This window comes from Tasmannia lanceolata, unplaced genomic scaffold (genome assembly GCF_043159265.1).
Source record: "Tasmannia lanceolata isolate RefF3 unplaced genomic scaffold, GAP_Taslan_0.1 ptg000018l, whole genome shotgun sequence".
NCBI classification, from domain to species: Eukaryota; Viridiplantae; Streptophyta; class Magnoliopsida; order Canellales; family Winteraceae; genus Tasmannia; species Tasmannia lanceolata.
Window position 1 is genome coordinate 1,040,313 of NW_027518695.1, and position 15,867 is coordinate 1,056,179.

At 38.3% G+C, this 15,867-nt stretch overlaps 1 protein-coding gene across 2 annotated transcripts in view; it reads left to right on the forward strand.

Moving 5' to 3' along the window:
- Window positions 1-15,867, forward strand: part of LOC143851655 (sister chromatid cohesion protein PDS5 homolog A-like) — a 29,901-nt gene that overhangs the window by 11,060 nt on the left and 2,974 nt on the right. The window contains exons 9-26 of one of the 2 annotated variants that reach the window (XM_077361134.1): window positions 4,640-4,789; window positions 4,917-4,965; window positions 5,047-5,241; window positions 5,402-5,584; window positions 6,874-7,028; window positions 7,115-7,241; window positions 7,352-7,501; window positions 7,603-7,662; window positions 7,836-7,972; window positions 8,134-8,251; window positions 8,440-8,574; window positions 8,736-8,941; window positions 10,427-10,583; window positions 10,742-10,888; window positions 13,532-13,609; window positions 13,737-14,417; window positions 14,534-14,641; window positions 15,755-15,834. In XM_077361134.1, the coding sequence (XP_077217249.1) occupies window positions 4,640-4,789; window positions 4,917-4,965; window positions 5,047-5,241; window positions 5,402-5,584; window positions 6,874-7,028; window positions 7,115-7,241; window positions 7,352-7,501; window positions 7,603-7,662; window positions 7,836-7,972; window positions 8,134-8,251; window positions 8,440-8,574; window positions 8,736-8,941; window positions 10,427-10,583; window positions 10,742-10,888; window positions 13,532-13,609; window positions 13,737-14,417; window positions 14,534-14,641; window positions 15,755-15,834 (2,916 nt within the window). The remainder of the gene's footprint in view (window positions 1-4,639; window positions 4,790-4,916; window positions 4,966-5,046; window positions 5,242-5,401; window positions 5,585-6,873; window positions 7,029-7,114; window positions 7,242-7,351; window positions 7,502-7,602; window positions 7,663-7,835; window positions 7,973-8,133; window positions 8,252-8,439; window positions 8,575-8,735; window positions 8,942-10,426; window positions 10,584-10,741; window positions 10,889-13,531; window positions 13,610-13,736; window positions 14,418-14,533; window positions 14,642-15,754; window positions 15,835-15,867) is intronic. The other variant, XM_077361135.1, reaches the window with a different exon arrangement.

A 15,867-nucleotide genomic window follows, 5' to 3' on the forward strand; every position in this document is an offset into this window, starting at 1 on the left:
TCCAATCCTTCTCCCAGTCGCAAGATCCTAAAAAGAACAATAAGATGTAAAGAAGGTCACATAATAGTTAAGACGATGAGTAAGTTGACTAACAGAAAGAACATTACAAGGAAAACTTAGAATACAGAAAACATATGAAATAGGTAATTAGAACCAAGACCAACCCATTAGCCAAAGTAATCGATGGAGAAGTGGAAGTAAGTATAAAGGGGCTAAGAAGACTACTGTTACTCGTCATGTGATGGGAGGCTCCAGAGCTAATGAGCCATGAACTGGTGTGACTAAGAGAGCCGGATGGGTTGCTACCTTCCGTTGCAAGTGTGGCAATGTGTTGTTTCCCTTTCTCCTATAGACGCAGTAGATGTTCTTACTCAGTATGAGAAACAACAAGTGTATCAGAAGAACTAGGCGTGGAAGAGACAGCCGTCGAACTCGCTGTGGGAGTCCCAGAAACGTGATGTGCAAGCCCGTGGAGGTAGTAACTCTCAATGGAAGTCATAGTAGTAGTCGGTAGTGTGACCCTCCATGCCACAATGTATACAATAATGAGATCCACGGCCACCAGTACAACGACCAACCCCCCCCTCTGAATCATGTCCAAAACCTCTACCAGATCCGCGGCGACCACAGCCACGACCACCACCACCACGGGTACCACGTCCATAACCAGACTGAACAACTAAAGTAGATCGCTCACCATCAGGATCATCAGGAACATCAACATGAAGAGCTCGCTGAACACGAGAGAAAACCACATCAAGAGATGGTAAACTACCCTCACCCACTATCAATTGTCGAATAGGAAGAAACTCTCTTCCTACACCATAAAAAACTTAACAACATGGAGCTCTTCTTTCTGTTTGGCTAGCACATGAGGATCTGGAGAGGGCGGCAAGAGTCTAGCTGCTCACACAAGCCAAGTACTCAGAAACAGATCGCTTGTCCTGCATCGATCTGAGAAGATCCGAATAAACATCACAAATCTTCGTAAGATTGTTGGTTCCTGAGTAGAGTGTCTCTGCACGTAACCAGACAACTCTCGAGGACTTCAGGAACAACAGATGACTTGCAATCTTGGGCCCCATACGCTAACATAACAGGGACTGGAGACTAGCATCCTCCTGGCTCCACTTGTCATAGGTGGAGTCCTTAGGTGATGGTGGGTCCGAGGTGATATAACTCAGTTTGCCCTGGCCACGGAGATAGAGCTTAACAGCCTGGATCCGTCAAGTTTGTTCGAAGTCTTGGAAGTCACAGAAAAAGGGCCAGAAATCGTAGATGACGTAGCCATGATGAATAACTATACGAAATCACAACAACACAAACGAATGGTAACACCGCAAAATCACAACACCACAACACCAACCACAAAGCAATGAATGAGTTGCCATTCATCCAATCAAAGATGCCACATGTACAACCTCAGGCAGATCCACCAATCTAACTAACATCCACAACCAACAAATATCAACTATGAACAACACCGAAAATAAAGCCACCGACAAATTTCCACCAATATCACAAGATCCAACATACACCATCAATAAGACAAGTAACATGGCACAACTAACACTACCAAAGCCAACAACACATTCTCTCCAGACATTTCATCGAACGGTTGGCGTGCACTTATATCACCAACAATCACCTGCACTCACAAAACCACAAATAAAGCCTCCAACCAACGACAAGCACCAACAACAACTAATCACCACCACCTCACTGACATGCCACAAACAAAAGCATCTACAGATGCTATCTCACACGGTTCCAGGATAGAAAGCGTCAATAACACCACCAACGTTATAAAATCACCAAACAATTGTCCGAAACCATCACAAGATGACAAAGATCAAAGAATACCGGTTTAAACCATGAATACGAAGTGTTATAAGTAAATGAAAATGAGTTTAGGGATTAATTTTAGGTAAAGGTTGGAAAAGGATTCAATAGAGGATTTATGGGTAGATCTGATGGGTGAAAAATACCGTAGATGGGTTGGGCAGTTGGGTAGAAGGGAGGAATAGTTGAAGAAAAATGTGGGAACGAGAGGTATAGGGTGCATCTAGGGTTAGGTATTGAAAACCCAAAGTCATGTTTCGTAAGATGGTTCTAATGAAAACTAGGGTTTGCTATGGCGAGGGTTAGGATTTTCGTGGTTGTGGTACAGATTGGAAGAGAGAGAGAGAGAGAGAGAGAGAGAGAGAGAGGGTGCAATTGTTACGGTTAGGGTTCTAGGTAGGTGCGGCACTAGTTAGGGTTAGGAAAGGGGTGGCGGCAATGATTCTCATGGTTAGTTCTAGGTTTAGGGTTTCAAGGATGGAGTATCAGTCTTCGATCTTCAATCTTCAACTTTGAAGCTTTGATACCATGTTACAAACTGCATTGGAGAGAGAGAGAGAGAGAGAGAGAGAGAGAGAGAGAGAGAGATGGGAGAACGTCTATGTGAATTAGAGAGATTAGATGCCTCTCACGAAAATCCAAATGGGAGAACGTCTATGTGCAATGCAGAGATAAGCTTATTTGCGCTCGAGTGCAGAAACAGGGGTGGGCCCACACTGTTGGGGGGATCCAAAGCATTCATTTGATGGGCCCTTTCATGGATAGGGTGTCCACCAAAAATCAGCTCCATTGGATCATCTTAGGGTGTCCATTTGTGGGTGAAAAAATGGGCAGATTAGTGGACAAATAGTATCTGCCCATTTTTACCCCCACAAATGGACACCCTAAGATGATCCAATGGAGCTGATTTTTGGTACACACCCCATCCACGATGGCGACTTTCAAATGAATGCTTAGGATCACCCCAACAATGTGGCCCCACCCTTGTTTCTTGCACTCGAGCGCAGATAAGGTATCTGCGCTTGAGGGCAGGAACCCTTTACTATATATATATATATATATATATATATATATATATATATATATATAGAGAGAGAGAGAGAGAGAGAGAAGTGTTTCTAGTCGGCCAACTAAAAACACAGTGGGCCCACATAATGAAAGACATAAATACCCCCATAGTGGGGTGCGCACATACATGACCATACTTAAGAGGGTTGGTTTGTGAAGGGGCTTCTAAAATGGAGTTCCAATCGAACACAGTGTGTGCATTCAAAGCTTTTGGGTTTTTCAACTTGTATGTGGAGCAAGGAGCTAGAATTTAAAAGCCTTCTTTTACTCTTCTGTTTTTTCAATTTGTTGTGTACCCCCAACTTTAGGCACTCCTACTTCCTCAAAAGATGTTAAAGAATGTCTTATGAAGATGTTTTGCACTCGTATTTTCTCGTGTGCACGACTTTTGAGTTTTTAGATTTTCCTCTGCACAGAACTCATCACCTTCGACAGATGATAATTTACCTCGGGTTGGAGTTGCACACAACTATGTTGCTGTTCTAAACCTGTTGGTCAAATATCATCAAAGGTGTTGTTTGCTGTTAGTTGATGTTCTGTACTGGTACGTGACCATATGAATTTGCAGTCCTTGTCCCATTGCATAGATCCTCTCATCAAGGCCGTTATTGCCTTGGATTGCACGTGACTGTTCTGAATCATCAGTCTCTTTGTCCCATCAGATCAAACATTGTGTTAGGACATTTTATGCCTTACTTTTGGAGTCCTACATCTGATGTGACTCTTCTGAAACTTGTAAGGACCAATTCCCATTCGATCAAATCCTTTGTCAGTCACTTCTTTGTTCGTTTTTGAAAATCATGCTGTGTTTCATTAAAGTGAATTTATATTTGTAATTATTTCTTATTTCGTAAAGGTGTTTTTTATTTTGTAAAAGGAAGTTATTGATTGATTGAGCTACCTCAGTTTTGGTCCCGACAGTCACCCAGGACCCAAACAATTTGGTTTGGTCTCAAAGCCTCGTGTAACCTTGCCGATTCAATCATTGACTCAGTCAATTTGACTTGTGCACTCCACCGAACAAGTCCTCTCTGTGTCCAAGTTTTTTTGTATTGGTTATTTTGGTCATTCCATGCCACTTTTTGCAACTTAAATATCCTAACAGACCGAAAGAATGTGGGTGGCCCTGTTCCAAAAGAAAAATATTGCAAATCTTCCTCATCATCGAGTTTTTCATTCTTTCATTTCATTTTTTGTTTCTTCTCCATAGTCATCCTCATGAAAGACCAGATCATATAAAATGGAGAATCCGGAAGGCTTTTATCTTCAGTTTTTCTCTTGCTGTTTGCTTTTCTTTTTGGTTCCTTTTGTACATGTGTCTTCACACTTATTCTAATGGCCCTTACTTATCCGAGGGTTTATTAGAAAAGAAAACGTTCAAGTAGAAGAGGGAAAGAGAAGATTGAGCCTCAGACGGGTTGACTCAAGAAGTATTCTTCTGGTGCAGATGCTTCTGCTATCAAAACAAGCTCTCTTGTGTCTCAAGCCCACAATGTGCACGTCTTGTTCTATTTGCATGTTGAGGTTTGACCTTTCCTTGAGCCATATCCCCTAAAAGCTTCGAAAACCATTTCAGGGAACATCTCTTCAACTCTCCAGTAGTACAAATATTGATAATGTATGGAAAATGTTATCTTGCGGACTTTTTCTTTTTTTTAAAACTATTTAGTCTAGTTCTCATTTTCTGGTAAAAGGGAACATGTCTGAGGATTTGAATTATTTCATACAGGTCTGAGACAATTGAAGTTGTTCTCAGTGGTTCTCTGCCCCCGACTGAGTTCTCAGTCAAAGACAGAGTGAAACATTGGGTAACAGTTTTCTCTGGGTTCGAAAAAATTGATGTTAAGGCACTTGAAAAGCTTCTGGCGCAGAAGCAGAGGTTCGTCTTAAATGCTTGATTGGTCATGCAATTTTGTGTTATGTTTTATAGAGCTCTCTTCCTTTACAATTTCTAGTATTTGATAGATTTTGCACGGATTTTCAGGGCATTTCCTCTTCGATTGCAGGTTACAGCAAGAAATGCAGAAGTATCTCTCTCTTAAACAGACATATCGGGTTTGTAAGATTTGAGAGTTGAATTTCTATTGTTGAAAATTATTTAAGGAACTATCATAATTTAATCTTGTTGAAATGCAGGATGATGGTGATGACCCTGAGCTCCAAAAGAGAATTTTGGGTTGCTTCCGCACCATGTCTCGATGGTTTAGTGATCCTGCAAAGGCCGAGGAAGGTTTTCAGATTCTTAATCAATTAAAAGATGCTAATATTTGGAAGATTTTGACATGTCTACTTGATCCTGACACAAGTTTCCAGCAAACTTATACATGCCGAGTATTTTCTTTTGCTCCTCATTGTTGGACATTCCAATAAAAACCATAAGGAATTGAAATAACTGCAACAGGCGGCTTGAGATGCAAGATTTGATAGGATAGAGATGGAAATGGTTTCCATACAAAGTTTTTAGAGGATAACTTTTCCTTCTCATTTGCAGGATGACTTGCTTAAGATTCTGGGTGAGAAACACCCACTTTATGATTTTCTGGATATGCTGTCATTGAAGTGCTCTTATCTACCATTCAACAAGGAGCTTACCAAGGAAATTCTTTTGGAGGCTGATGCACAAAAAAGTTCAGGAAATACGAAACTTATTCTGTCGTGCATGAATCTGCTGGTGGTAAAATATGCTGCTTGTCTATACTTCTCTTATTTATATTTTTTCAAATGTTCTAGACTTTAGGATTTTCTCCTCTCTTTGGGGTTATATTTATCATATTACAGTATCTACATGGCTGTGGGTGAATAGTCCAACAAGCTGCATCGTTTTATGATTCATCTACTTTGTGATCCTCAGAGGCTGAGGAGCTTGAGGAGGCAAGGTTTTAAATTTTGGTTTCGGTGTCGGTTTCGGGCCGAAATTTCAGCCGATATCATGTAGAAATATGATTATGATTTCTTTTTCTTTTTTTTGACCGAAATGTCTAAAATTCTGGTGTAAATTTCGGTGATTTCAGTGGAAATTTTGGCTATGTCGGTGAATATTTCTTAAATTTCGGTGGGAATTATAACATTTCGATGGACTTTTTTAAAATTTCGGTGGAAATTTTGTAAAAAGGCTAAAACCGAAATTTCAACCGAAATCTCGGTGACATTTCGACGAAATTTCGGAATTTCGTTGAAATTTGGCCGAAATCTTGTAAAGAAACGACTTCATGAAAATTTCGTTTCGGTCGAAGCCGAATCCGAAATATACGTTTCAACCGAAATTTAAAACCATATGAGGAGGTTCTGTATCTTGTCAGAGGCTTATGTCAGTGTGAATGCCTTCAACATTCCTCCAGAAGGCCCAGTCTTCTGGTTAGCCATGCACACACTTATTGACATAGAGGGTCTCCTAGTGTCACCATATCTCATGCCCTTCCAAGTTCCTTAAGTTTTTTTTTCATTAATTTTTTTTTATTTACACAGCATATCAGTATCTTTTTTTACCTGGGCAATTTGAGATTGGACACTTGATTTTTAGTTGACTTGTATTAACCATAGTTCAAAACTCTCCTGGGTCATCATCGTCTTGCCCGAGTTGACTCCCTTTTACTTTGGTCATGTTCTTGTCTGAGTCCGCGCTTTGCAATCAGAACTCCTTTACTCTCCCGAGTCTACCATGTACTTAGCCACAAGACTTTAAATTTCAGTTTCAGTTTCGTTTTTGGTCATCAACGAAATGATAACATTTCAGTTTCGGTACGAAATCACGACTTAAATCCTGGTAAGATTCTGAGTTAGCATATGCTTGATCTCCCCCGCCTCTGAGACATGTGGATACCTGTGGTGGGCCAACTTATCACATTGGATACCATATTCATAACATCTGCTTCACTTAGTTTTCTATTATTTGGAAGTCTTGGCTTTGGTTAGTTTCAGCAGCGTGAATCTATGCTTCTGAACCACTTTAAGTTAACCTTGCAGATTCTTGCGAGTTCCTCTCCCATGTTTCTGATGGGAGCTGAGGAGGATCTTGTTCATCTTCTTAAAGAGGAAAATGGGATTATCAAAGAAGGTATTGTTCATATTCTGGCAAAGGCTGGTGGAACCATCCGAGAAAAACTGGCGACAACCTCTAGGTGAAATTCCAAAACCCTGAATTCATAGAAATTATGTTTCTTACGCAGAATATTGATTTTGATATGACTTGGTTGTTTTATTGCAGTTCCGTAGACCTTCTGTTAGAAACTCTGTGTTTAGAGGGTAGCAGGAAGCAGGCTAAGTATTCTGTACAGGCCTTAGCAGGAATAACAAAGGATGATGGGCTCAAGTCACTCTCTGTTTTGTACAAGGTTTACTTGCTTGCACTTTTTATCGATTTCCAACTCAAATCTATGCATTATGATACTTATGAAGATATAAAAATATTTACAAGGAGTCTTGTTTCTTACTGGAAATACAGAGGCTTGTGGATATGCTGGAGAAAAAAACACATTTGCCTGCTGTACTGCAATCTCTGGGATGCATAGCACAGATTGCAATGCCAGTTTTTGAAACCAGAGAGCATGAAATTTTAGAATTTATAACGAGCAAAATTCTGGAGCGCAGTAATGTATGCCTTCTTCACAATACTACCAAGACTTATTCTTTCTGTAATCTTTTTCTTCCATTTTGATAAGCAAATTTTATTTTAATTTATTTATCACTTTTCAGGATTCAGATGATAATACTAAAACCTGTTGGCATGAACGGAGTGAACTTTGTTTATTGAAGGTCAGTCAGGGTATGGAGTGTTTATTTTTGTCTGAATGTCTGTTTCTATCTATTAAATTTCTGAGCACACAATTTGTCTATGATTTGTTACGCTCCATTTATCCCGCAATGGATTTTCACTATAAATAACCCGCGTGCCTTCTTAATGGAATGTTACTGTCTATGTACTGCAGATCTATGGAATTAAAGCTCTTGTGAAGAGCTACTTACCTGCTAAAGATGCCCATCTACGTGTGGGGATAGAAAACCTGTTGGGAATCCTAGTAAATATACTTACTTTTGGAGAGGTTTCAAATGATATTAAATCAAGGTATTGAAGGCCTACTGCAGTGTCTGGACCAAATTTTGTAGCGCATGAATATTATAACCTTCATTTTACATTTTTACCTGCATGATTTATGTATAAATTATCTCTTGTTTTAAGAAGATTACTGTATAGTCAGAATTTTTATTTTTATTTTTTTAATGCAGTCCTGTGGATAAGTCCCATCTAAGGCTTGCCTCAGCAAAATCAGTCCTGCGTTTGTCAAAGTACTGGGATCATAAAATAACTGTTGATATCTTTCATTTGACCTTAAGAACATCACAGGTTGAGTATTTTTCTACAACAAAAGTTTATTTTGGAATGATTTTTTTTTTTTCACTTGGCATTGTTTGCTTATTGTGCTGATTGGTTCTGTTGTTGTTATGCAATGCAAAAGCAGTTAATGACTCAATGCATATTAAGACTTTAGAATCATTTTCAGTCATGGTTACACGCTTTATTTTGGCTTACAGGCTATCTACCCTGAAGCTAGGAGATTATTCCTTAGTAAAGTACATCAGTTTATAAAGGAACGGCTTTTGGATGCGAAGTATGCTTGTGCCTTCTTATTTAACATTAATGGATCCTGCCCACCTGAGTTTAAAGAGGTCAATACTCTGATAGCTTATAATATACATCAATCTGTTCATAAAGTTTGTCTTTGTTTCATTTGATTACATAATATTATTCTCTGATAGTTATAACAAGGGCGGGGTTTCTTGCTGGCTAATTTTGCCTTATCTTTCTTTGTACAAATTTCATTTGGCAGGCCAAACACAACCTAATTGAAGTTGTTCAAATATGCCGCCAATTGAAGGCCCGCCAACTTTCTATGCCAAGTGATATGAACTCACACACACCGGTGGCTTATCCAGAATACATTGTCGCTTATTTGGTCCATGCTCTGGCACACCATTCAACGTTTCCTAATATTGACGAATGCAAGGAGGTTCAGGCATTTGAACCAGTTTACCGGTACAGCTTGCTCTTTACCCCTGCCATTGTTCACCTGTATATTTTATGTCTCCTTAAACAGCTATTAGAGGATGTTGAGCTCACGATTGTGTACAAGCATGGATCTTATTATGATTTGAATCTTAATCTTTCTTTTTCTCAGTTCCATTTATGCAACTTGGTACTGTTGCATGCACATGTACACACGCCACACGGTGTTGGAGATCAGTGGGAGGTGTCTAAAGTCTGAACAAAATTTCAAATACCAATATATGGCTATGTATCAGGATCATGATACAGTTTAATATATAAAGAGATGACTTTGTGTATCTAACCTGATTTTAATGGTATTTATACAAGCCCATATCTCAACAAAGATCAAGACAAAAAGTTTGTCGGCTGAGGTAAAAAATAGGTTGGGCGCAAACAGAAACAGCATGCTGATATCAATTGTGGGTCTATAAATCTCCATTTATCACAAATATTGCTAAGATGGGTCATTATGACTAATGAAGATTTTTAGTGATTTTTATTTAATTTCTGGATAAATTTTTAGTAGGTTTTGATTGGCCCTCTGTAATGTAAAAGTGTTTTGACATAAACATGCAAGACACTTTCTATTTTTATTTTTGGTTGTTATAAGATCGAAACCAAGGTTTTTTTTTTTTTTTTTTTTTGGGGGGGGGAGGGGGGAATGATTCCTCATTTCGTTCCCCAGTCAATGGGGTATTAGCAGCCGTTTCCGGTTGTTGTTCCCCTCCCAATGGTAGTTCCTTACGTGTGACTCACATGTCCGCTACCGGAAACACCACTTCCCGTCTGCCTTGCATGTATGAAGCATGCCACCAACGTTTATCCTGAGCCAAGATCAAACTCTTCATGCCAAGATCAAACTCTTCATGAGATTCAGAGTTGCATTACCTTTGTTCGTAGACAAAGCTAATTTGGAATTGTCTCTCATTTCAAGACATAACTTGTATCCATGCACTTCATATTAGCCTGGAGTTTTCTCTTAGCAATATAGCCATCCTGCTTTGGATTTGACCATTCTTTGATCATATTCAAATCAAATCAATTGTGATTTGATAGAAGATGATGTCGATCGAGATACAAAAGTTGTCCCTATAGAGCTCCATTTGTCACAAAAATTCGCAAGCCGGCTCACTATAGTTTATGGATATTTTTAGTAGTTTTATTAGATTTTTTTGGTAAAAATTAAGTAGGTTTTGGTGGATCCCTAGTAGATGTTGCACCAACAGCCATGCCACTTATGTGTTAACTGTATTTAATATATTTTGGGGACACAAGCGGAGTATCTGCATGCATGTGTTCCAGACACATGACAATGCGAAATTTTAGTTATTGTGGTAATGTAGGTTTTGGAATGCAAATGTTTGCTCATAGTATAGGGTGAATGGAAAAGATGCAATATTTGTTGTGGTAGGAGATGCGTGTACACAACATAGGCAACTTTTTTCATGTATAATATATTTTTTGATTTTTCAGGCAGTTGCATTTGTGTCTTTCTGTGCTGATGCATGGACATGAAGATGGGCATTCACAGGTTAGTCCCAACAAGGAGCCCGGGAGTATTTCTGCAATAATCTCCATCTTCCAAAGTATCAAGTGTTCGGAAGATGTAGTTGATGGAATGAAGTCAAAGGTAAGGGATTCATTTTCTATCCCTGCTGTTTCTTCTGATGTGTTAGTTAATAACATAACCTGGTTTTAGTAAATTCTTTTCTGCTGATTTCAAAGCTTTTACTATCTTGTTTACCGTATCTGAATAGTTTTATGATGTGGTCACTGTGAAATTGACAGAACTCACATGCAATATGCGACCTTGGGCTGTCAATCACCAAGCTTCTAGTTCGTAATGTGGCAGATTTGGTAGGGCTAACTACCACAGTTCCATTACCTCCAACACTTTACAAACCTCTTGAGAAGAATAAAGATGATAACCCTGAGGTGAATACTCCTTATCTTAAGATTTATTTATCTTTTGTGGTATTTTCTTAATGGGCTGATAACTCTGTAAAAGGTGGTGCTTGTATGCAGTAAATTTGAATATCAGTTGAATTAATGATTATATGGACATGCATTTAAGCTATACTGTTTGGCCACTTAATATTGCGGGCTTTATTTTCATTCCACACGGGACAGTGTGATCGCTTGACTGGAGCAAAGTGGATCTAGTCTAATGAAAATGCTAGAAAGACAGTGGCTGTGAGGCTCTTTTATAACCGCTACTTTCTAGGCCCCACATGTGCTGATGTGCCACTCGGACATGATTGGATCCCTTGATCTGATTGACAACTACGAGTCCAGCCCGTTTCTGTTGACCCCAGCTTGATCGAATGATCCTGGCCTTCATCTTACGAATGTGATGTCTGTTTGGCATGGGACAAAGACCATGTGGGTTGGCTCGTGATGGTCTACAAGATCAAAGCTCTTAATACACATGCATGTCCCCATGTGGCCCCACAATGTCGTCAGTGGTTTTGATCCCAAGGGTGACTGCCATTTAGTTGAACTCCTATGAATACATGTGAGGCAAGGGGGAAAAAGTAAAACATCAAGTAGACCTCCAAAAGACAAATGCTTCATTAAAAGGGCGGCCCAATGCACTAGGCTCCCGCCATTGTGGGGTCTGGGGAGGGCTAGATGTACGCAGCCTTACCCTTGCTTTGTAGAGAGGCTGTTTCCATGACTGGAACCCGTGACCACCAGGTCACAATTTACATTGGTCCAAAAGACAAATTCTTCATTATAGATGTAAACTAAATATTTCAGTTTAGTGTTCCTGGAGGAAATAGCTCATAAGGCCATGTATTTCTAACTAAATGTACTTGATTCTATTAATGAGACTTTCTTAAAATCCGTTAATATTAATGTGTTTTGTTCAGATGTGAACTTGTATATAGTTTGTGACAATTATCGGGGTTTCTCAACAAATGTCATTACTGACCCTACGTACCTGAGATTTCCCACCAGCTTTGTTTGTCACTAGTTTACTAAATAACGTAATTTAGATCCAGTAATAATGCATTCTTTCAAAGTTATTAAAATGTTTGCTGTTTACACAATTACTACAATTTGATTTGAATACCATTGAAAAACGATTCATAGTTCAACTTAAAGCATATCTATAAACATTTACAAGGTGAAAAATGAATCATATTTCAACCTAGATCCTATTTATTATGTTGATAGGGTTTCATGGCTGTCGGTCTCAAAAATAGTTTTATTTTCTGGATTGAACTTGGAAGTGGAATTATATCTAATTGTTGTAGCATATCACGGATGACTTCTTTCCCATTTTTGACAGGCTGTGAGTGTTATATAGTTCATCACCAAGTAGATATGCTTCAGAATCCAAAAAAATTAACTACAAGTTGATGCAAATGTTAGAATATGATTGATTTGCTCTATCTTATTTCGCAAGTTTTTGAATACTCTTTTATATGATTATTAAGGAATAACAACAAAACACACACACACAGACACACAACACTATGACTTGCCAAATAGACACTGTTAGTGCTCCAAAGTTGACATGGGTCATAAAATAATAAGACGGCTAGATTGAATGTAAAATAAATGGGATCGAAAATTGCTAGATGAGAAGATAATGTCTTCTGATTGCTCTTGCACTTTTAAAACGGTAAGGGTGATTTTCCTTTTGTTGGTGAGGCAGTCACCAACAAAATTCATAGTTTATTCATTTGGCACATTAACTATTTGTGCAGTTAAACCAGGCTTCTAAAAAGGCTATATTACTTCTTAAATTTGAGCTGAAAAGTCATCTCCTCTAAGCCTGTATCAAACACATCAGGCAGTTTCATTCAGATGTTATATATGTTCTATAGGGTAGTAAGCTAATGAGACGCATTGATTTCATTTCATAAAAATGGTGAATTGTTTTGGAACATTCATTTTCTATAGTATCCGTTCTTGTACATGTTGTTACGATGGAATTAGCCTTTGTTATATTGCCAGATTCTAGTTAATTTGAGATACATTTGGATGTGTAACCTCAGATCTCTGTGCTGTAGTCAAAGGACTCGTTTAGGCTTGTACCATTGTAAACTGGTCTTGTGTTTAACTTGCTAGTTTAGAATCTCATATGACCATTTCTTTCCTCTTTTTATTTCATATGGAAATAGGAGATATCCTGCCAGATGAATTCTTGCGGGGACCCTGGTCCCCAGATCTGTGCTGTTCTTTAATTATCTTTTGTTTAACCCATAGGAAAAATGCTTGGCTTATCCACTTAAATAATTGAGGCGTCCAAGTCCAAACTTCTTGGTTAATTCATTGAGCACTGGTATTCATGCAATAAAAACCAGGGTTTCGAAATAGTTATCTTACTTCATGAACTTAATCTCTTAAGTCATATCCTCAAAGTACGTATCACATTTATCATAGAAATCTCTTTTTTCTTGGTTTGTTGACTTTGATTTTTACTTCTTGGTGAAAACATTCAAAGATTTAACTAAAGTGGCCTCAGAATCGTTTCAACATGTTTTAGCTGTTTGATCTGTCCATATGTTTATTGGACATATTTTCCAACGTTACGATGTATTAATTGTGTCTCAGTTTTTCTTTTAGGCAAGTTCAGCGCAGTCGTGGTTGGCTAGTGATGGCATCTTGGCTCATTTGGAATCACTCAAGCTTGAAGATAAAGTAGTAGTTTTACTGCCCATGGATGATTTTCTTGTGAAATTTCTAGGGAATGTGGAAATTTTGCTGGGTTATTTTCTGTTATATATTTGATTCTTTCATTACTAATTTTTTTGGGGGGATGATTTTTTAGGTTCATCCAGATATTGCCAAGGATGAGAATGCTTTAAAAGATAGTGATAGAGTTGAGACTGAAATGCCTCTACGGAAGATGATGAAATGCCTGAAATATCAGGGAACCAAGAAAAAGAAAGTAGGGAGAAAGCATATTTTACCGGCTGAAAGAAGTAATCCAGAAAATGGTTTTGATATCCTTGGAATGGTAAGGGAAATAAATGTAGGCAACCTGGAAAGATCCAAGGACATGAAATCTGGCAAGGGTGCCGATGATCATGAATATTTTGCAAGCGGAGAAGCAGCTGATCAAAATATTAATAAGATAGTTCCATCTTCATGGAAAAAGAAAAAGAGAAATACTGGCACTGCAATATCGATGCCAGTTCAAAAACGCAAGAGGCCACCTTTTACCAAGGATGTTCTCATATCGTCCAACTCAAGGAACACAACAAAGGGCAGGGGAAAAGCTTCGCAAGCAAGTTCACTTAACTCCATAATTCCGTCCTTGCAATCTCTTCAAGATTCAGGAGTAAAATCACCTATGGAGAGAGACATGGTAAAACCCACAGAGTCGGACTTGCTGGCATCATGCTTGCCAGCATTTAAAAGCTTCTCATCAAGGCGAAAAGAAAAAGGCACCATCCAAAGTTCAAGTGACATGAGTGTAGTTGGAAAAGCCATCAAGCATGACAAAGAGGTGAGTTTTTCCCTATATCACTATTCACAAAAAAATGGAGGCCTTCCCAAAATTTCCAACATCTGGATTTTGTATATCTAAAGTGTGCATTTCTTTTTTTCCCATGTTTAATCAAGTTCCTTGAGCTAGTGGATACCGATAAGAAGAACTCATTTCATAATGGCAAGATATCCGTTGGATCTTTCAAAAAGCGCAAAAGAAGAAGTATTGCAGTACTGGCCAAGGTGATCCTTTTCATTTCTTTGTAGTTAACATTCAAGTGGTTTCTCTTTCCTGCTTACTCTTCAGGTCAATATTTAGAACTCATACTGAGTCTACTTGGCTGAGTCGGTGATTGATGCAAGAGGTTCTTTATTGACTCACTTGAGTCAAAAAAGTTTTTTATTGACTCGATTTGGCCCACAACTAGTCAAGTTGGGCAAGTCAATGACTGACCCAGGGAGTTTTTGGACAAGGCATGAGATCAAACAGCTATGGTCTTTTATTATTGAACCTGGAGCTGTGTAACGAGCTACTGTAGTACAGTTTTCTATGGGTGTCTTTTCCTTGTGTTTTTATAGAACCAGGAGTACATGCTGTCATTCTAGTGTTGTTATCTGCGTAACTTATTTTTTTATATTTTATATTTATAGATTCATGACGCCTTGTGTTGTTAAAGAATTATGTGTTCTTTGTCCTGTAATAATTGGACCTGCTTTTAAAATTTAGCTGGGTAAACAATAATGAGTGCCTGGATTGATTAATTCAAATCAACTTGTAGAACTTAGTGTGTTCAAGAATAAAAAAAAAAAAAAAACTTTTAAGTTTTAAAGAATTCACGAGAACATAAACGCTAATCTAATAGTTTTGGGTCTGTTTCTTACTTGTTTCATAGGCAAATTGTGTAGAGAATGTGTAAGGCAACTATGCAAAAGTTCATATTTTTAGGAGAACGAAGGCTTTAAAGTAATTCTAAAACTATTTCGATGGTTCTCTTCTCTCTCTCTCTCTCTCTCTCTCTCCACACACACACAAAAAAACTCTGGAAGGCATTACGAGAGCTTGAATATGTTTTCATTTGGAAACCTGGTAAGAACATAGTATTGATTTTTTCAGATCAGTTTTAATGCGCGCATACATCTAAAAAAAGGAAATATTTGTCATGCCAGAATGCCATATATTTATTCTTCATGGTTCATGGATGCATTTGCTAATATAGGTTGCTTTTTTTAATCTTTATTAACTTGTGGGGCTGGATTGGTCATTTTTTTATGAGTCCATCCAAGGCAACTTCCCTGCAGTTTTGTCGTTACTGTCATAAAATATTCCAGGATTTCATTCTTTTCATTTCTTTACAGTGTTCACTGGCGAATATTGAAAGACAAAATGCGGAACTGATTGGGTGCAGGGTAAAAGTTTGGTGGCCAATAGATAAGCAGTAAGTGTTTTCAATGATTTGTTTTATGATGGG